The sequence below is a fragment of the Leopardus geoffroyi genome, chromosome A3 (genome assembly GCF_018350155.1).
Source record: "Leopardus geoffroyi isolate Oge1 chromosome A3, O.geoffroyi_Oge1_pat1.0, whole genome shotgun sequence".
NCBI lineage: Eukaryota > Metazoa > Chordata > Mammalia > Carnivora > Felidae > Leopardus > Leopardus geoffroyi.
In genome coordinates this window covers 47,969,250-47,991,785 of record NC_059336.1, presented here as the reverse complement: position 1 = coordinate 47,991,785, position 22,536 = coordinate 47,969,250, and the positions used below count along the sequence as shown (strand labels likewise).

Sequence of the window (22,536 nt, the reverse complement as noted above, 5' to 3'; positions counted from 1 at the left end):
ACATGTTTGGAATACTTACATTAGCCTACAGTTGAGCAAAATCAACTAACCCAAGGCTTATGTTATAATAAAGTGTTGACTATCACATATAATTTATGGAATACTGCACTAAAAGTGAAAAGCAGAATGGTTGTCAGTGGACCATTTGTTGACCCTGGTGATGGCGTGGCTTGAGTGGGGGCTACCCCTGCCCAGCATCATGAGAAAGGATTGTAACTCATATCACTAGCCTGGGAAAAGATCAAAATGTAAAATTCAAAGTGTGGTTTCTACCTAATATGTATTGCTTTCACACTGTCATAAAGCCTAAAACCTAGGTAGAGTGATGGTAAGTTGGGGACTGCCTGTAAACTATCATCCTCAGGAACGCTGTAGATATGGAGCCCTTGCATTCTCACAGGCTGTTCCTGGTGTGAAGGCTGATGTCATATGATTATTTTCCTTCACAAGCAATTTGTTTTCTTTTCTATTCTACTGCTGAATGCTTTTATTATTTTCTCACTTCCTTTTGTGTTCTGAGGTTTCACGTCATGTGTACAGATGTGGTCCTACTTCCCATCCTGCCTGTGCTAGAACATTCCCATCTTGGGAGGGTGCTTTATTCTGGCACTTTGTGAACTTGAACATGTGTGTGTTGGGGTGCTGAAGGGGTGCTGAATCCCACAAGGGGTGCTGAAGCCCACAGAGCTGGCCTCAGCCCAGAGTTTCTGAGTCAGCACATTGGGGATGAAGCCCGAGAATTTACATTTCTGACAGGTTTCCAGGTGAAGCTGCTGCTGCTTCGTGGAGAACCTCTGCTTTATTCAGTTTAGGGCAATTTTCTTATCTTACTATTGTGAGCATGCCTCTTGTCTTTTCTCTTGACTCTCTTATTCTGGAAACAATTTGTAGGTGGTTCTCTTTTCTGTGTCTCCTGACTTTTCTTCCATACTTTCCACCTTTCTGTTCTGTCTCAGTGGGTTATGCTCCTTCTCTCCAGCCTCCCAGCGATGCTTGCTCGGCCCTGCTTTTTTTCAATGCACTGGATGCCTTCTAACATAGCTTATAATTTCCTTTCATAATTACGATGCATTATTTATCATCCATATTTATATATATGCAAGCTCCAGAAGGCCAGTGGTCTTTGATACACCCCAGGCATCTAGACCAGGGCCTGGCATACAGTGGTGCTCAATAAGTGTTGAATGGTGACAGAGCAGGGCATTGGAGCAGTACAACAGGCAGGGCGAGCCAATGCCACCCCTGGGTGGTCCTGTTTGCACCCTTGACATCTGTGGCCTCTCTCTCCCCTACCACCAGCCAGAAACCATCAACTGCCCCTTCACAGTCTGCTCAGCATGACCCTGTCTGTCTCAGGGTGCTGCCCATACTCAAGCCTTCACTACAGCTCCCCTGGTCTGTCACCTTAATGTCCATCTGGCCTCCAGGCTCCTTTCACTCCAACTCCCAAAAGCAGAGCTGGATACAAGGATTCCAAAGCAAGTACTTTCCTTGGAAGTATGAGGAACATTGGTAGAGTCATGTAACCATGGAAGTTCTAGGAAGTGTATCAAACCCAGAGGGGTCATTCCACCTGCAGGACAAGGGAACCAGGGTATTCATACACTGATTCCCATCTGTAATGGGGAGGGGGTTGCCCTCAGGGGTGGTGGTGAGTAATTGCTGGCACTTCCAGACTACAAAACATATGGGCAGAAGGGCTGAGGAAGCCATCAGGTACAGGGATGGGGCACAGGCAGATGGGACTTGACCCGCACACAGTGAAAAGCCTAAGGGCTACAGGTTAAGCACTGGCGGCATCCTCACCTGTCCCTTACATCCAGCTGAGACACCTCTTCTTTCTTCCACAAGTCATAGACTGATTTTCTCAGGAGGAATCAGGACTCTAAGAAAGGGGTTCTCTTTCTGGATTGTTCTATCTAATGTCCTCATCACTTAATTCTCAAGTGCTGGCTCAGTGGCTATGGCCTCCTAAGAGATTATAAGGTGCTAGAGGGAAGAGACTGCATCCTTATTGTACCTTACACAGTGCTTTACACATAGTTGAGTCATAAATATTCTTTAAATTAAAGACCAACTGGATGTATTATTTCATGTGACATGTTATTAAAACCACATAGGGGAAACCATTCATTTAACTTTTACTACTTACTGGATATGAAAATAGTATTTATTGATTGAGAAACAAGCCCTATTGCTATTCTCACTTTAGATAAGGAAGTGAGAAACCTGCCCATGGCCACACACATGCCAGCTGATGAAGTAGGGATGGAAGCTTGTGGTGTCAGTCTTGATCACTAGGTTTCACTGCCTTCAATTAACATGAATGGGAGCTATAATTGAAAAAGTGTCAACCAGCAACAAGCTAGACTGGTTGTCCTCTCAACCTATTCAAGATAAGAAAGGTGGAACATGAAGCAATTGTGGGTAGTTTTAATAATATCTTATGTCTAAATGAACATACTTAAGCTTGTGCGTTCCCCTGACACACACATACAGAGACACACACAGACACACACTGACACACACACAAGTACTGGGACTGGAATCTCTACAAAGCTGCCTGCCATCCCCAGAGAGATCATGCCACCTGCAACTCACCATGATCTGAGGGCAGATCCCACGACCGCAACCTCACTGATCCCCAGAGTGGTCATCCATCTTCTATCTGGATCAAAATGATGTGTTTGTGTATGGCAGAGGAGTAGGAGGGAACAAAGCATGTGCGAATCACCCTGTAGTTGTGTCTTGCCCTCAATGGCTACTTCTCCACTGAGGCTGTCATGTAAGCCCATGGGAATGCAGCAATCTTTTCAAAACTATAGACTAGTTTCTTAAAAACCTGAATATACATGTATGATGTAGCAGTCTCCTCTTAGATATTTACTCAAGGGAAATGGAACCATCATCTATACAAACTCTTGGCCACAGATACTCACAGGAGGTTTATTTATGGAGGCTCAACCTTCAAACTACCTAAATATTCATCAGCAGGTGAATGGATTAAGATTGAGCTTTTTACCATACAGTGAAATATTCTGAAGAAGACGAAAATGAAGAGGAAGAAGGAGGAGGAAAAGGAGGAGGAAGGAAGGGAAAGAGGAAGAGGTGGAGGTGGAGGAGAAGAAGGAGAAGAGGAGGAAGACTTTTGTTATACACAACAATGACATGGGTAAATTTCAAAAGTATGTTTTGCAGAGTAAACCAGACACATGAGACTATAACTCACATGATTAATTCTATTTCTATGAAAGTCTAGACTGGGTAACACTATTCTATCATGCTAGAAAGTAGATCAGTGGTTATATGAGAGTGGAATGAGGACTGATCACAAAGGACCTTGAGGGAACTTCACAGGAAAAAAAATTCTGTTTTGATTGAGTGGTGGTTATATGAGTGTTTGTATTTATCAAAACTCATCAAACCATACCTATAAAATGGGTACATTTTATTGTATGTAAATTACACCTCATTAAGTTTATTTTATTTTTTATATTTCTTAAGTTTTTTATTTTAACTCCAATATAGTTAACATACAGTGTTATATTAGTTTCAGGTGCACAATATAATGATCCAGCAATTCGAGATATTAGTGTCTCGAAAAGTGTACTCTTAATCGCCTTTGCCTATTTCATCCATCTCCCCAGCTCCTCCCCTCTGGAAACCATCATTATGTTGACTTTAAACTCTTGGTTAGTGATGTTATAGATAAAAATAAAAGTTTATAAGTTGTGATCTGTATTTTTTATGGAACAGGGAACCATGATTGAGTTGGGCTTCATTATTGCAGAGGTAATAAAAAATGAATGACTCTGAATTAGCCTTTAACTGTATGAATTGTCTCCAATGCTGGTTACTTGTCTATATCTTGCATTCAGCTTTAATAATTGGGGAGGTACCTCTTCTGTGACCAATCTTCTCTCTACCTTTCTCCAAGGTAGCACAAGAAATATTAATTCCCTTCATTTTGCCGACCTCCATCAAAACATTCAATAATACCATGAAGAAAATATCTTGTCTGGTCCACACCCACTTTCCTCTCCCATATAAGGAATATGGACTTTTAAAATTCACATTATTGGGTTATTTCTTTTATCACCACCCCCCTTCTGCACTTCTGTAAATCATCTAACTACACATTTCCTTCTTTGAGATGGCCAGTCAAACCCTACCATTTGGCTTTAAGCCGAGTACTTTTAGGGAAGCAGCATTTTACTACGGAAACAACTTCTGTTATTAAAATTCATAAGTAAAAACAACTTTAGAAAAGCTCTTGGTTACTGCAGATGCCAAGTTGGAAGTGAAACCAGTGTTAGCTGGAAAGTCATGGCCTTTCATTAAGATACTTTTTTGCATTGCACAGAGGAGACCAGATGCCCAGAATGACTTCTTTAATGCTCACAGAGACTAGATTTGATGCTTAATGGTCTGTGGCTGAAATTAAGTGTCGTTTGTTAACTTTAGATACATGATGAATGGTCTTCACCATGAGTCATTTATCCTTTTTGAGCATAGAAAAAAATAGTTCATTTTGGCCTTGTTATTTCAAAATTTGGAGTCAGAAGGTCTAGAATCAACTCATGAGTTAGTTGAACAAACAAGAAAACAAACCATGAATAAATAAATAAATGTTCATTGGGAAAATGAGTTTGGTGAGAGATTTTCAGCTAAGCTGTTTAGCCTAACTAAAAATTCACCTTTTAAGACACTTATCTCAATGCTTATATGTTATTTTGTAAAACAGATATGAATTACAAATAATTCTTACATGAATGGAAATGAATCAATATCTGTTCTGGGTATTTTATTCTGGTTCCACTTGTATGTGAAGCAAACTCACAATATTTAGCAGTGAATTTGCCTGCATGTAATAAAGCCGGGCTGACATTATGCTTATTTTTCTCACTTGATAAAGAGTTCAGAGATGGGAACTCCTACCCTGCTCTCAGGGGTTTTCCAATATTTTTAGTCCTTCATCACCAACCTGTGGCTTTCATATTCATGTTTATGGCATGGCCCACCAAGGCAGTCCCTTTTTCTTTTCTTGTTTTAAATTTTGAAGTAAGATCTACCTGCAGAGAAAGGTACCGATCCAGACTATACAATCTGATGAGTTTTGATGAATGCATACACCCTATCACCATCTCTCTAATCAAGACACAGAACATGCCATTACCTGGCACACATCCCAAGCTCCCTCCAGTCGTTTCTTACCCCAGAGACAAACACCCTCTTTTCTATCACAATGCATTACTTTTGCTTCAAGAAAATCATATTGATGGAATCAGTTTACTAGGTTTAGGCCTATCATTTTGTTGTTTGTTTTCTGCCTCTCTTGCCTGTTTTTTTTTTTTTTCTTTTCTTGTTTTATTTTGGGTTAATCAAGTATTCTTTTTTTTAATTACTAGACATTTTTTTAAGCAGTTTTAGGGTTATGGAAGAATTGAGCTGAAAATACAAAGAGTTCCCGTATAATCTTTCAACACTTAACCCAACACTTTCCCTGTTATTAACATTCTGCATTGATGTGGGACATTTGGTACACTTGATATGCCAATATTGACACATTATTATTACCCAGAGTCCACAGTTAACATTAGGATTCACTTTTTCTGTTGCATATTCTATGGGCTTTGAAAAATGTGTGATGACATGTATTCATCATTACAGTGTCATGCAGAGTATTCACTGCCCTAAAAAAACCCTGTGCTCCACCTGTTCACCTCTCCCTCTTTCCTCCCCTCTGAAGCCCTGGCAAAAATTGATCTTTTACTGTCTCAACAGTTTGGCTTTTCCTAGAAAGTCATATAGCTATAATCATATAGTACATAGATTTTTAAGATTGGCTTAGCAATATGGCTATGCTATGGCTTAGTATTTATAGTTCCTCCATGTCTTTCATGAATTGCTAGCTCATTTCTTTTTAATATAGAATAATACTCCATTGTCAGTATGTACTACAGTTTATCTGTTCACCTTAGGACATACTGGTTGTTTCCAAGTTTTACATTATCAATAAAATATAAACTTTTGTGTGCAGGTGTTTGTGTGGACATAAGTTTTCAAACCATTTGGTGGGTAAAAAACCTAGGAGTGTGCTTACTGGGTCAGATGATAAGAGTATGTTTAGTTTTATAAGAAACATCCCAACTGGTTTTCAAAGAAACTGTTTCATCTTGCCTTTCCACTAGCAATGAATGAGATCTCCTGTTGCTCCACATCCTTGCCAGCACGTAGTATTGTTAGTGCTCTGGATTTTGGCTAATCTAATAGGTGTGTAGTGGTATCTTATTGTTGTTTTAGTTTGCATTTCCTTGATGACATGATGTGGAACGTCTTTTCAGACACTTACTTGCTATCTGTGTATCTTCTCTGATGAAGTGTCTGTTCAGGTCTTCTGCCCATTTAAAAAAATGGATTATTTGTAGTCTTATTGTTGAGTTTTAAAAGTTTTCTGTATATTTTGGGTAACATTTCTTTCTCAGATATTTGTTTTGATGATATTTCCAAGGCTGTGGCTTGTCTTTCCATCCATTAAGAGAAGTTTTAAATTTTCAGTATATTTTACTAGTGCGTTTTTATTTTTCTGTTGGGTGTCAGGAGTTCAGCTGAGCTGGAAAGAGAGAGTGAGAGAATCTGTCAGGTGTTGGAATAGCTGATTAAAACAACAATAAGGCAAAATGAAAGAGGGGTGCCTGGATGATTCAGTTGGTTGTCAACTCTTGATTTTGGCTCAGGTAATGGTCTCATTGCTTGTGGTTTCAAGCACCACATGGGGCTCTGTGCTGGCAGCGTGGAACCTGCTTGGTATTCTCTCTCTTCCTCTCTCAGTTCCCCTCTCCTTCCTAAGCTTTCTCTCTCTCTCTCAAAATAAATAAACATTTAAAAAAATTAAAAAACTAAGTAAGCAAAGAAGCCTTTAATCACTTACTAAGACAGTATGTGCAAGTATCTAAAACGGGAGAAAGTGCTGAACCCCTGTTCCATTTTCTCCCATGGAGTTGCATGGGTAAGGGGTCAGCTAAATCAACACAAGCATGGGAGTGGTCTCACTGTGGAGGAAGCCCTGAACAAAAGGCTCCAGAAGTTTTATGGGTTATGAGGAGGTAGAGTCAGAGAAGGGGAAGGCTAGGAGTAGACTGAGTCAGAGTGGGGAAAAGTATTCAAGATTCTCCTTGGCTCCCAGCCCTGCCCATAAGGAGACCTCAGCCGAGGTACAGGAAAAAGACCTCTGTCCAGGCCCTCAGATAAACAGAACTAGGAATGAAGGCATCCAGGGCTAGGAATGCAAATATGTAGGGAGCAGCTCCATCCAGGGGGTCCTGAGTCCTGACTGCACCCCCATTCAGAGACTGCAGTGCACTGGCCATGCCTCAAGTCCACTGTGGGAGGGCAGCTTCGCCCATGACACCCATTAGCTAAAGTCTTTGCAATTACCTATAGTCAAGCTTGAAAATTTCAGCCTGTAGATGGACTTCCCGTGGGTATTTACAGATATCCCTGAATATTATTATTTTATTGTTGCTTTAGAAATTATATCTAATCACAGTCTGTTTAGAATTAATACTGTACCACCTTGTATGAAATAACAAGGACTTAAAACAGTATAATTCTATTATGCCTGTCTTTTGTATTTTTTTGGTCATGTGTTTTATATCTACAGAACTTATAAATCCTACAATACAATGTCATAGTCTTTGCTTTAAATTGTCAGTTGTTTTTGAGGGAGTTGAGTAAATGTTATCTTTTATAATTATTCACATATTTACCATTTTGAATGTCATCCCAATTTTCATGAGGTGTCATTTCCTGTCACCTGAGAGTTTCCTTTAGCACTATTACAGTGCACATCTGCCAGCACTGGATTATCTTAGTTTTCTTTTATTTGAAAATGTATTTACTTCTTCTCCATCCTTGAAGAATATTTTATCTGGGCATAATATTTTGTGTTGACAGTAGCTTTATTGTTTGTTTAACTACTTTAATGATATTGTCTCATTGTCTTCTGGTTTTCATTATTTCTGATAAGAGATCAGTTTGTTTTTCTCTAGCTACTTTCAAGATATTCCCCCTATTGTTCCTTTTCATCAATTTGGCCATAAGAGACATAATTATGGTTTTCTCTGTACTTACCTGCTTGGGGCTCACTAAAATTCTTGGAACTAAAATTTTAACAAAATTTGGGAAATTTGGGAAATATGTCATCAAATACTTTATTGTTACATTCTTTCTCTGTCTTCTCTGCATCTAAGACTCCAATTTCTTATTACTGAAGCTTTATTTATTCTTTCTGAATCTATGTATCTTTCTATTCTTCATACTGATTGATTTCTACTGAGTTATATTCAAATTCATAAGTTTACTGACTTATCTCCCTACCATTTCCTATATCATAATGTAAAGTTTTCATTTCAGATATTGTAATTTTCAGTACTAGAATTTCCTTTTTTAGCTTTCATTTATTTGCTGAGATTTATTGTTTACTCAATATGATTATCTTTTCCTTAACTCTTTGAATATGCTTATAATAGTTTCTTTATAGTTTTTATCTGTTAATTACACTTTTTGACTCATTTTAACACCTGTTTTGTTGATAGCTTTCTCTCTTTCTTTTTTTTAAATTATGAGTCATTTTTTCCTGTTTCTTTTTACATCTAGTATTTTAAATTTTATGGCAGACTTTGGCATACCTTGGAGGCTCTCGTTTGTATAATTTCCCTCTGTTCTGTGAATTTGATTTTTATTCTACCAGGCTGTTAAATTCTTGGTTGATTACACAGAACTTGTGAAGACTTGGTTTTATGCTTTATTAGGGTATGTATATTTTGTGTTTTCTCCCCTTAATCCTAGAGTAAATTCCTTAGTTCTGGGATATAATCTTTACTTCTAAAGTATGGCTTTTTGGGGGATTTCAGGTGTTTACCAAGCCCTCCTAACTTGGTGATACTTAAACTTTAAACTCTGCCTCCCCTGTGGTGGTCAGTGGAAGACATATATGCTCAGCCTTTTCATTCATCTGTCTGTTAATTTCCACTGGGCTTCTTGGATTCTCCTTCCTGCATGTATTTCATGGAGTTAGTCAAAGCTTTAAGTGGAGCTTATATTTAGATGATCTGGGACTCTTCCCTGTGGCTTCCTGTTTTCCAAGATTACCATCTTAATATCCAGCTGTGTAAACCCTGAAATCCATCTTTTGACACTTCCAGCCAATAACACAAGACTGCCTACAAGTGTTTTAGTTACCCCACGTTCTGTGAATTGGGGGTATGTTCAGGGAAAGTATGAATAACATGGATATCATCCAAAGTAATTTCCTCCTTCAAAGGGTTAAATCCCTGCAGTTTCTGCCTGGTTTTGGTAATGCCCTAGTGCCTTCAAATGGCTGTTTTTCATATTTTGTCCAGAAGTATTATTACTAGTGTTTTGTTTTGTTTTACCAAAACCAGATCCTAAGCTTGTCATTTTTGAAGAACCCTCCAAGTCACTCACCACGTGTTTTTATGCTCAGTTGGCTAGAATTGGACAACATGACCTTCTCTAGCCCAAGCATTGGAAGGGACATTAAAGTGTAGGGCTTGTGGATCGGGAAAGGGGGGTGTCATAAAGTGTCTGCCACACTGCCATTTAAAACATTCTCTAATTCAATTTTTTTCACATTTTCAGACTCACTTTTTCTCTCCCAACAAGACAAACACATCATCCTATATCCCATCTAAATAAATGAAGTTTGACACAATAATTTTGGATTAAAACTGAAGATTTGCCCAGGAGTTTTGTATGACCTTGATGTATAGATTATTGAAGATGATCATACATCCTCGTAAGCTTTAAGATTTGAGGACCATGGATCTTCATAACAATTCCCTGCCAACAAGGTCTGGATAGGAATTTAATAACAGTATAATTGCTGACAGCAGCATAAGCAGCAACATCTATTTTCTCTGTAACAAATGCCTGACACTTTCCCATACACCTGCCTGGTTCCACTGCCCATCCTGGATGTCCATGAGGCAGACCCAGGAGTTCAGAGTAACCTTGATTGTGTCACCTGTATTGTGTCATCTAACCCTAGGACGTGGTTTTTATCTTTACTTTGAAAGGGAAGGGAAACTGAGACTCAGAGATCCTAGCTATCATGAAAACAGAGCGAATAGTAGTAATGATTATTTGGGCCCATCCTATGTGCTTGGTATTGTGCTAAATGTCTTCATTATGCACTAGACACTATGAATTATGCTAGATTTATAGGTAGAGAAATTAAAGCTTGATGACATTTAAGCAATTAGTCCATTGTCACAGCTATCAGAACCAAGATTTAAACTGAAGCCTATCTGATTCCCCATAACTTTGCTCTTAAAGCCATGTCACTCCCTAGATGTTGATGAAAGACTATTACAAGGAAACACAATTCTGGTTATTTTACTAGGCACAGTATAAATTGTATCATTCAAAGAGATGAACTTTGTTTACCCTGGATCAATAAAAAGGAAAGCAGGGAGTTTTATTTTACTCTGATTGAAATCTATTAAGAGCTAGTTTAGGACAGAGTAGATACCAAACTGTGTGGAAAAGGCCTGGTGGAGGTAAGAATGGGGGAGGGTACATGTGGTGTGTGTGTGTGTGTGTGTGTGTGTGTGTGTGTGCAGACATGCGCACATCTCAGAACATTGGCTGCAAAACAAGTACAGATTGAAACATACCAATCAATGGATCTTTAAATTCATGCCAGTTGCTAAATGAAGTGGAACCTTGCATCAAAGGCAGGTGCCGAGAGCTCAGTAAGCTCACTGGTCTCCCTCTGCCAATGTGCCTATCTGTCTCTCTGGTTGAATGGGACTTCCCATGCTGTCTCTTCCTTGCACATCCCCTTCCTCAGCTTTGGCCTTGCCAGCACCATCTCCTGCCACCTGGATCCCTGTGAGAGTCTCCCAGTAACCATTGGTATCCAAGACCTCAGCAGCCCTTCTCATCTCCAGAAGGGTCCTAGGACTTGGACTATTGGTAAGTGGGTGCCAAAGGATGGAAGGGTAAGAAGTTTATAAACACTGTATAATGTAGCTGAGAAAGCCATTAAGAATCTTCTCTTAGACAGGTTCTGAGACACATTGCTGAAGGTGGCTTTCATCCTCACTGCACAGAGGAGGAACCTGTGGCACAGAGAGGGGCCTTGCTCCAAGAGTCAGCTCTAGAAAGGGACTGGAGAGGGTCTGAACCAGACTTCACTAAGGCCTAGGTCTGGCTCTGTCCCTGCCCCTGCCCACGATGAAGACACCAGGCAGCTCACCTCCAGAATTTGCTTGTTTAATCTGCTCATTTGCTTGCACTGAAATGAAGGAGTGTTGGGGGAGGGCCGTGAGAGGATCCAGTAATATTCTAAGAGTTCGATAAAACAGAAGTCCTCAGAGCTCTAGATTCTGTACTTCTTTAAATCCTCCCTGCATGTTTGTGGCTCTTGTGGGCACTATATTCTGAAGTTTACTAAAACCATCATGTATTTAATTTCTGAAAAAAAATCAGAGAAGGTTTTGCAGTGGCATGAGGCATTGACTAGTAAAACCAGTTGCAAGCTAACCCTCATGCACTGTTGTTGGGAAGGCAAACTAGTGCAGCCACTGTGGGAAACGGTATGGCAGTTCCTTTAAAAATTAAAAATAGAATCACCATATGATCCAATAATTCTACTACTTGGTATTTACCCAAAGAGAATGAAAACACGAATTCAAAAAGATATAGGTACCCTCATGTTTATTGCAGCATTATTAATAATAATCAAGATATGGAAGTAACTCAAGTGTCCGCTGATAGATGAATGGATAAAGAAGATGTGATATTTACAGATGGAATTTTATTCAGCCATAAAAAAATAATGAGATCTTACCATTTCTAACAACACAATGGACCTAGAGGGTATTATGCTAAATGAAATAAGTCAGATAAATTCTATGTGATTTCATTTATATGTGAAATCTAAAAAACAAAACAAAGAAGTAAACAAATAAAAAGCAGAAACAGACCCATAAATACAGAGAACTGTATGATGGTTTCCAGCAGGGTGGGAGTTGGTTGGTTGGATGGCGAAATGGGTGAAGGAGATGGGAGATACAAGCTTCCAGTTATAGAATGAAAAAGTCACAGAGATGAAATATATAGCACAGGGAATGTACTCAGTGGTACATTGAAGGTACTTAATAGCACTATATGGTGACAGGGGTAGCTACACTGTGGTGAGCATAGCATGACATATAGAATTGTCAAATCACTATTTTATACACCTAAAACTAATGTAATTTAGTGTGTCAGCTATTCTTCAATAAAAAAACAAAGACAGGGGCGCCTGGGTGGCGCAGTCGGTTAAGCGTCCGACTTCAGCCAGGTCACGATCTCGCGGTCCGTGAGTTCGAGCCCCGCGTCAGGCTCTGGGCTGATGGCTCAGAGCCTGGAGCCTGTTTCCGATTCTGTGTCTCCCTCTCTCTCTGCCCCTCCCCCGTTCATGCTCTGTGTCTCTCTGTCCCAAAAAAATAAATAAAAACGTTGAAAAAAAAAAAAAAAAAAAAAAAAAACAAAGACAAAAAATCTTCTCCTAGACAGAAAATAATCACTTGATAGATGGTTAAGATTTCCTACTATACATAAAATATTGTAATAGGGATATTAGATTTAGTTGTAGCCTGCAGAGAGCTTACAAATCAGTTGAGAAGCAGATGTACCAAAAAGAGCAATAAAAATAATAGACTTATTATTTTTTAAATGTTGGAGCTTGAGCGAGGCTTTTAAGCTCAAGTATTTGAATACATAAGGGCCAGAACAGGCTGAGATGAACAGAAGTAATCATTCATTCAAACAAGTGATATCTATTCTAAGCCTAAAATGTGTGATGGCCATCATGCTCTACATCTAAGCATAATAACATGGACATGATGCCCACCCTATGGAGCAGATAGAGAGAAGATAAGTAAACAAAATAAATATGTGATTACCACCTATGTGTGTGTGCATGCACATGTGTGTACACAAGTATGTGTATGTACGTATATTTACATGCTTACAAACATTAACTGAGGAATAAAATAAATATATTTGATGGATGAGATAAGGGAAATGGCAGGTGGTGGAAATAAAAAGAGTGAAGCAGTGGTGGCTTGGGCATGGTGCTGATAAGGAGTAAGAAAGGCACAGACATGCAAAGAGGGAGATCGAAGGCAGCTACAATGAGGAGCAGCTGGCACAACCGCCCAGGGCAATGTGGGTCAGACTGCTCAGGAGCTGAGTGGAGGGAAGTGGCTAGGGTGTAGAGATGGAAGATGGGAGGGGAAAGCTTCCAGGAAGTTCCTTAGGAATACTAAAGAAAGAGTTTACATGGAAGGAAGGCTCATGAAGGGGAAGAGTGAAACAGCTTTGGAAGAGCACATAGGAGCTGATTAGAAGGAACCTCAGAGCTGCTGCAACTCCCCAGAGGGATGACAGTATGGGTGTCATCCTGCTGGGAGGATGAACCGGGGCCTTCACAAGGCTTTTCCTGTGGCTGTCCTTAAACTATTCCCTGACTTAAAGAAGGATGAAGTCACAGAACAGCCGCTGTGGTTGCTATTACAGGTGTCACACAGATGGACATCCACCTAGTGCCTAAAGCAAATGCTTATTGCATATTCAAGATTGTTATTTGTCAATGGAGCAAAGTGAGTCTCCCTCAAGTTAGTGAAAAATGTTTAATGGAAAGAGGGTATACTCCCCTAGCAATGCCATTTTTCTGACATTTTGTTATGAAAATGTTCAAACATGTAAGTGAGAATCTATACACCCACCCAGATTCTACCACTAATATTGCACTGTAATTATTTTATCACATGCCTACCCATCTATACACCCATTGGTACATCTTATTTTGGGTGCATTTCAAAGTAAATTGCAGACATCAGTACACTTCATCCTAAACACTTTAGCACATGCCATTAACTAGAGTCCAATAATTGTTTATGGTAATGTTTTTCTTATGAGGTAAAATTTACATACAATTAAATGTATACATTTTAGGCATACCATTCTGTGACTTTTGACAAATATGGACACCTTCATAACTCACATCCTTATCAAAGTAAGGAACATGACCATCACCCCAGAAAGTTTCCTCACCCTGCTTCTCGGTCAATTGTGACCACACACCCAGCCACAGGCTCTCACTAGAGGCAACTGCTACTCTAAATTTTTTTCCCCAGCATTGATTAGTTTTTTAGAAAACTTTGTGAAAAATGGAATCAGAGCTTACTCTTGTATGTAAATCTGTTTTCATTCAGTACAATGCTTTTTAGATTCATCCCTACTGTTGTGTGTTTATTCCTCCTAATTGCTCAATAGAATTCCATTGAATGGACATACCACAATTCATGTATCCATGTATCCTTTTAACTACTGAGGAACACCTGGGCTGTTTCTAATTTGACGCTGCATTTCACAAGACTGTCTTGCCAGAGCCTTGACACGTCAGAGACAAACTCATCCTGTGGATAAGGGTATACTGCACTTCCTTTTAAAGGGTTAGAAAATGTCAGTGGCAAAATATAGAAAAAAAAACATTTTCTTACAACATAGTTGATGGTGACATTTTTATTACCAGGCACCCTGCTGGGTGACATTCCTGTTAACAGAAATTTTCTTTCCGTCTATTAGATTGCTAAAGCAAATAAAATCTCTCCATAAATGAAGGAGTGTTATTCTTTGCAGTGCTTTCCTGCTTCTGATCACTTATTTTTGCCATAAACATTGCTCAAGTTCAACAGCACTGCTCTGTACCAACTCTGAAACTGGAGGAAAAACTGACATAGCCTTTTACTATGTTTCAGGTTTTCCAGTGGTTTAAGGTATGTGCCTTCTTAGAAGACAAGATGGTATTTCCATCTTTCAATGGTTTGGCTAGGGGAGGTGACTGTCTTAAAAGTAAAATTAATTGCTGAGAGAAGGGAATTGAAAGTGAGCAATAAAGAATGTGCTGGTCACTGTGGAAGCCACAGACAACTATGTGGGGTCAGACCACCCACACTGATGTCATTGAGTGAATAGACATCGAAGCTTTAGATCTTGAATCCAGCTCTGGCAAACCAAATCTGTGAAGAGAACAGCTCACAGAACCTTTTTATTTCCATTTGTCTTTCTTCTCCTACTTCAAATTCTCCTGCTTATCATTAAATTAAGAAAAAAAAAGAATATGTGGTATTATAAGTAAATTGAACCTTTTAAACTCAGGTTTGGCGGCCTTGCCAACCAATTTGAGAGACACAGATTTGCTGCTAAATCCAGCTACATCTAATTCAGATGACAGACAAAAGATGTGTAGATGTGGATTTCTGACACTCTGCTGTGGTAAGTGAGGTGCCACAATTGCACCTGGCCAAGAAATCCTCTTGGAGGATTTATGACATTGTACTTCTCATTCATCTGCCCCAGGAATCAGCATACTATTTTGTAATTTTAAGTGTGAAATTTAAAAAATTGAATGAAATTCAGAAATGAATTTTTTTTTGAAAAGATACTTGTAAGAAATAAAGTTAGGGGCAGAAAGATGAATGGTGTTTTTAACTCATGTCATATATAAGCCCCTGAAGATTTCATGAAACATGGTCCAGATAATATCTTTGACGTATTTGACCTGTGTCAAAATCAGAAATGTTAGGGTTATTATGTCATTTCAACAAAATGATTTTTTTCCTTGGTTTTATTATTAACCCTTTATTATCTTTGGATCTATGGCCTCAGTCTGGTGGGCCCAATTGTAATCACAAATTCCTTAAAATATGGAAGAGGGAGATAGAAAAGTCAAAGAAAGAGATACAACAACCAAAGCAAAGGTTGAAGAGAGAGATTGGCAGGTACTAAGCTGTTGGCACAGGAAATGCAGACAACCTCCAAAAGCTGGAATGTTCTCCCCTAGATTCTCCAGAAGGAACATGGCCTTACCATACCTTGATTTTGAACTTCTTACATCCAGAAGGAACTGTTAAGATAACAAATGTGTATTGTTTTAAACTACTAATTCATGGTAGTTGGCTACTGCAGCAATAGGAAACTAACATATTCCCTTGCATACTAAGATTATAACTAAATTATAGGTATTTCCAAGTTTTTTTAAATGTAGCTTTGTTCTGTAATATAGTAGTGACAGTCACCAAAAAGTGATTTCTAAAAGTGCATGAAAAACAGTATCTGAACTAGCATATGTCTGCAGGACAGTGACCTTGGCTCCCATTTGCCAACCTTGTATGAACTAATTCATGGGACAGAAGCACCTGTGCAGCAGACCAGATTGAGCTAATTAAGTAACCAAAGATGGAAAGGGCTTATTTCTGCCTTGGATGTGGTGAGTTCAGAACATGGAGGGCGATGTTAAGCCTAGGCTCACAACTTACTGGAAACTACATGACTGAGGGTTCCAAGTACCTGATGGGATCAGTCAAGGCAAGGCCAACTCTGTCTGGGAGCCATGGGGAAGCTTTGTGGCCTTGAACTGAAAGAACTGGAGCAGTATTTCTCTCTCTTTGCAGTTCAAAGCCTCCAGTCATTTTACTTCATCCTTCCCCAACTCCAACTTCTTAAACACTCTGGCTTCTCCTTTCTCCTTTTTTCCTTCTGACTCTGTAACCTCTTTTTCACCCACCAGATTTGTGCAACAGTGATAAATACATCCAAAATGGGGCAAAATTTAGAGCTGGGGTCCCCCCTCTGCCACTGCCCCTTACATTTGAATAAGTGCTACTTCAGTTGTTGGGTTTTTACCTTTCTGTCTGCATATCTTCTTTGAATTAGAGAAAACTCTTATAATCAAGGTCTATGTCATCTGGGATTTTTCTTTTTTAATGTGTTTAAGGCAGGGATCAGCAAACTATGACCTGTAGGCCCAATCTGGCCTGCTGCCTGTTTTCATAAGGCCCATGAGCTAAAAATGGTTTTTACATGTTTTAATAGTTAGGCAAAAATCAAAAGAAGAAAAATATTTCATGACATGAGAACGTTGTAAAAAAATTCAAGGTCTACAAATAAAGTTTTATTGGGACACTGCACTTTCATTCATTTACATATTGCCTATGGCTGCTTTCATCTATGATGGCAGAGACCAAATGACCAGCAACACCTAAAATATTGACTATCTATCCATCTTTGTTGACCCCTGGTTTAAGGGATATGACCTAATGGACATATAGAAGATACTATTAAATGATGTATTTGGCTAAAAATAGGGGTCAGGCCTTGAAATTTAAAGAAATTAGATCAGATAAATGGCAATCCAGGAAGCTATACTTTAATTTATTCAAATTTGTACCAACTAGGCATGTGACTGGTTGCATGTAACAGAAATCCAATTATAGTGGTGGAATCAGAAGAAGATTGATTTATCTCCCCTAACAAGAATTCCAGGTGTTGATTGTTCATGAGTGGGGCTATGAGTTCTTAATGCTTTTAGCATCTTGGATTTCTTCAAGCTTTCTGCTTTTATCCCAATGCATGACTTTCAGCCTCATGATAGTGATGCCTGCTGTACCTTCTTCTTTGTGGCTAAATTCTAATTCCAACTTGATTGGCTTAAAAGTTTATCTCTACTATTTAATTACAATAAGATTTGGGTTAGATGTGGCCTTGGAGCCAAGAACTGTAGTTGCAGGGTCTATGGATGTGTTGGCAGAGCCAGGACCCAGAGTGGAAAGCACAGGAGATGAGGTGGGGTGGTGAGGATGTGCTCAGAGCCTTGGAGGCCACTTTCATTCATATCTCATACACCATGAGCCCATGGTTCTCATGGGTATACATCAGAATCCCCAGAAATGCATGCTCAAATCCAGATGATTGGGCTCAACCCTTGGAGTTTCCAACTCAGAAGGACTGGGCTGGGCCCAGAATCTGCTTTGCTGACAAGTCTCATGGTGATGAATGGTGTTTAGAGTGAGAAGACATAATTCTGATGTTAATGGTCTTAGGAGCACCTTTCCACACACCTAGAGAGGATCATTGCAACTCTAATGGAGGGCAGGGCAAGGAGCTTCTCATCTCAATGAGGCCATTCAGTTGCCCTGCTGGTTCCTCCTCAGGCACAACCGTGCTGGGGGACTTGTGTGTACCAACCACCCAGGATCTTGTCAAAGGCAGATTCTGATTCAGAAGCCATGGGGAGGAGTCAGAGACATTGCTCTAACAAACTTCCAGGTGAGAATGCTGGTCTGGGGATCACATGTTGAGGGACAAGCCTGCAGAAGTCTGCTGTCTCCCTCCTCTTCCTCAGCCTGCATCACAGCAGGGCCACCCTGTTTCCAACCCAAGCTATCTTCCGTTCTGCTAGAGGCAGCAATGCCCAAATATTCTGGGGGTAGGGTGTCCATATCTTTGTCAATTCTACGGAGCCCGGGAGAATATCTCATTTGAATGATGTTTTCAACTGCTTGGAAAGATGCTGGGCCACTTTCTCAGAATTAGGAAGTCAAATATTTTTTTTTCAATTATTATTTTCCCCCAGATTCAGAGATTGCTTTATTCCCAACAAAATAAGAACTTTTAGATTACAAGATAAAATATGAAAATGATGTCCAAGCTCAGAACTACAGGCAAAAGAACAGAAAGTGCACACGTTGTGAGAAAATAGAGAATTACAGAATGTTTCTGTGGCATATTTCAAGTTCTACATTTACTTTATTTTCAGCTGTGTGCATTTATCTGCTTGCTGTAGAACCAGCTGGAGTTTTTAATTTGCACCATGAATAATGCTGCCCGAACTTTCCCTTGCATCTATTGGCTCCAAGGTTCTTCAGTAGCCAGCTGGTCACCAGAAGTGACCATAAAAGCAACAACCAGTTCCAAGGAAAATCATTCTTCTGTGGAATAAGACAAGGAAGGGTTCCTCGTGTTCTGGAGAGCCCTTTGAGGGACTCTGGAAAGCTGGATCTTACTAAATGTCCCAGAAACCCCTTCCAAAGAAGAAGAAACCCTGATGAGGAGTCTTTGCCAGTGCTTCTCTGGAATCTGGCTTCAGAATTATTCTCACTCTGGAAAGTATTCACAGGGACTTGGGTGTGGACTGAATGCTTCCCCATCTCCCCATGGGTGAGCTGGCTCTGGATGCAGGTGAGCAGGACCTGAAGCTCCCTCAGTGGGGATCCACTCCCTTTCCTCTCCCTCAAAAGCTTGAGGAAGCCTCAAATACCTGCAGTCCTGTGGGTGGAGGTGGAATTTCTGAGTAACAGACTTAAATGTTGGCCACCTTGAGCCCAGAGTAAAGCTGCCTCCTTACAGTGGACTGTGGACTGTGACTCCTTTACTCCTCAGAGGGCCTGTGTTCCCAAGTTCAAGATGTTCCGAGTCAAATCACCCAAAGTTGTCAAACCATCCTGCAGGACTGCATCCACCAAAGGTGTGTAGTAGCTAGTCTGCAACCCTGACTGACCAGATATTGATGGAAATAAGCTATCTAACTAGCATCTAGGAGTTACTAAAAGAATTCAGGTCTGTATTATTCAATAACAATCTGACTAGATATTGGGGGGGGGGTCAAATTTTGATTGTTCCCATGACTAAATTTGAGGAAGATTTATTGCATAGCAGTAAATAGCATATTGATTATATTGGACAGTGCTATGCTTATGCTACAATGCCAGTGTTGAGTAGTTACAACAGAGACAAAAGGGCCAGCAAAGCCTGACACATTTACTACCTGGTCTTTTACAGAGGAAGTTTGCCCTACACAAAATTCTTCCCATACCTGGGTCTTAACTGGTGCTCTGATTGTCTTGCCTGCCACAACTCAAAGCAAGAAGCCACAAGATGTAGCAACTAAATAGTAAATTGGTAGTTATGTTGTGGGCGCATTAGGATAGGGCTCTACTACACAGCCTGGTTGAATCTCTGTGATAGAAATCTGTTCACTTGTGAAATCATTGTTTGGGGAAGCATGTGTGATGAGATCTGGGATGCAAAAACCTAAGTTCTTCCTAAGTCCACAAGGGCAACTCTCCTGTGATGCTGCTAAAGACACTTTCATTAAATGCTTCAAAAGCAGTGAGCTGAGTGACTCAAAATACATTCTATTTTGCATAAGACTTCAAAACTTAGGTGGCATATTATTAACAAATTACTTTCAAAGCCACTAGCTTTCAATTGCCAAAAAGTAATTTTGCCTTCTTTATAAAGAATTGGAGGGGTGCCTGGGTGGCTCAGTCAGTTAAGCATCCGACTTTGGCTCCAGTCATGATCTCATGGTTCATGAGTTCGAACCCCACATCAGGCTCTGTGCTGACAGTTCAGAGCCTGAAGCCTGCTTCAGATTCTGTATCTCCCTTTCTCTCTGTCCCTTTCCTGCTTGTAGTCTCCCTCTCTCAAGAATAAACATTAAGAAAAAAAAAAAAGGGGCGCCTGGGTGGCGCAGTCGGTTGGGCGTCCGACTTCAGCCAGGTCACGATCTCGCGGTCCGGGAGTTCGAGCCCCGCGTCGGGCTCTGGGCTGATGGCTCAGAGCCTGGAGCCTGTTTCCGATTCTGTGTCTCCCTCTCTCGCTGCCCCTCCCCCGTTCATGCTCTGTCTCTCTCTGTCCCAAAAATAAATAAACGTTGAAAAAAAAAAATTAAAAAAAAAAAAAAAAAAAAAAGAAAAAAAAAAAAGAATTGGAACCCATTATTTATGAAGAACATGTTTGTTGTAAAAAATATAGAGGAAAGTGAAAATCATTTGTTATGCTTCAACACAGATAACTTTATTAATATATACACATATAAACTGTATATTATGTGTAGTTTTTTTTCTAAATCAGATCATCTATTTCCATAGCTTCCCATCCAATGGATATATCTGTTATAATTCATTAACTGTTCTTTGTATGCTAACAAAATATTCAGGTTTCCAATTTTCGAAAAAGATTATGTGTAGTTAGTTTTATGACAGATGAATGTTTTTGTTGCTGGATTTCTTACATTTAACACATTTAAAGTACATATTAAAATATAATTTTGTTACATAGCATTAAAATATATAAGTTCTCTTTTCTTAATTTCATAAGTAAGGTATGTTTTCCACACATGCTTCACTTTTAAGCCTCTCATCCTGCATGTAGCTGAGCCAAGAACGTATCCCACAGGAAATGTTTGCCAGACGTCAAAGCATATTTGACGTTTTTCAAATAACGCTTTTGGATTTCTTGGCTCCCTTGTGAAGAGTATCTTCAAGGACAGAGCATTCCTTTCAAATATGTATTGTGTTTTCAATAAAAACATAATCTGCTGTGAATAAATATTACATAAAAAAATAAAAGGAGAGTCTAAAATGGCATACATACACCTTGACGAAACATAGTTCTGGAAATTTCTATTTGACTAACCAAGATAGTTCTGCATTTTTTTTTACCTCAGTTGTTCTTAATTCAGGGGTTCCATAAATTTAATAAAAAATATTGCATCCTTATTTTCACTAATCTCTACCTGAAATTTAGCGTATACTTCCATTCTTGGGGGAGAAAAAGTTATCAGCACTGAAATCACAGATACTTCACACCACACCATGGTTATTATTCTAGATCTCTCAATATCTTGTTTGCACTGATCGCCACTTTGAGATTATGATATTTATGTGATACACCATAAAGGTCTTGTGATTTTAAAATCCATAAAGAAGTATGTGTATTTAATTTCATGTATTTGTTTCTTTTTTATATTCTTCTAACTATATTTCAATATGATTGGTACTCTTTGTAATTCTGTGTATCATCTCACATACAAAAATTAACTCAAAGTGGATAAGAGATCTAAACGTAAGAGCTAAACTAGAAAACTCTTAGGAGAAAACACAAGTGTAAATCTGATTCATAAATAAAGGATGACTTTTCATCTATTTAGAACTTAACATTTTTTTATTTCAACATTGTGTGGTTTTCGGAGCAGCATTGACCCCTCAACAATTCAGGTTTGAACTATATAGGTCCACCTATATGGGAGTTTAGTGCAGGACTGTGAATGTATTTTCCTTATGATTTTGTTAATAATTGTTTTTCTCCAGCTTACTTTATTGTAAGAACACACTATATAATACGGGTAACATACAAAACATGAGTTAATCAACTGTTATCAGTAAGGCTTATTTTCAACAGTAGTTAATTAGCAGTTAAGGCTTTGGGGAGACAAAAGTTAGATGCAAAGTTTTGGCTGCATGGAAGTGGGGGAGTGAGAGCCTTAACCCCTGCATTGTTCAAGGACCAACAGTATACATTTTACACTTCTTTTGTTAAATTTATTCCTAAGTATTTTATTCTTTTTGATGCTATTGTAAATGGAATTGATTTCTTGATTTTGTTTTCAGTTTGTGCCTTGTTACTATATAGTAATACAATTGATTTTTGTGTATTGATACTGTACCCTGCAACTGCTAAACTCATTTATTAGTGCTTATAGTTTTTAAATATTTTCCTTAGGACTTTCTATGTACAAACAAGAGAATGTCATTAATGAATGTATATAATGTTATTCCTTTTTTTTTTTTTTCTGATCTGGATGCCTTTTATTTCATTTCCAGTGTTAACTGC

At 39.2% G+C, this 22,536-nt stretch overlaps 1 protein-coding gene across 1 annotated transcript in view; it reads left to right on the top strand.

Annotated features, from left to right (window-relative positions):
- The window catches only part of CD93 (CD93 molecule), a 31,304-nt gene extending 11,088 nt beyond the window's left edge, over window positions 1-20,216 (top strand). Inside the window, exon 2 of the mRNA XM_045445485.1 lies at window positions 18,677-20,216. Coding sequence (XP_045301441.1) covers window positions 18,677-18,722 — 46 coding nt within the window. The 3' untranslated portion in view covers window positions 18,723-20,216. The remainder of the gene's footprint in view (window positions 1-18,676) is intronic.
- Window positions 20,217-22,536: the final 2,320 nt, after the last annotated feature.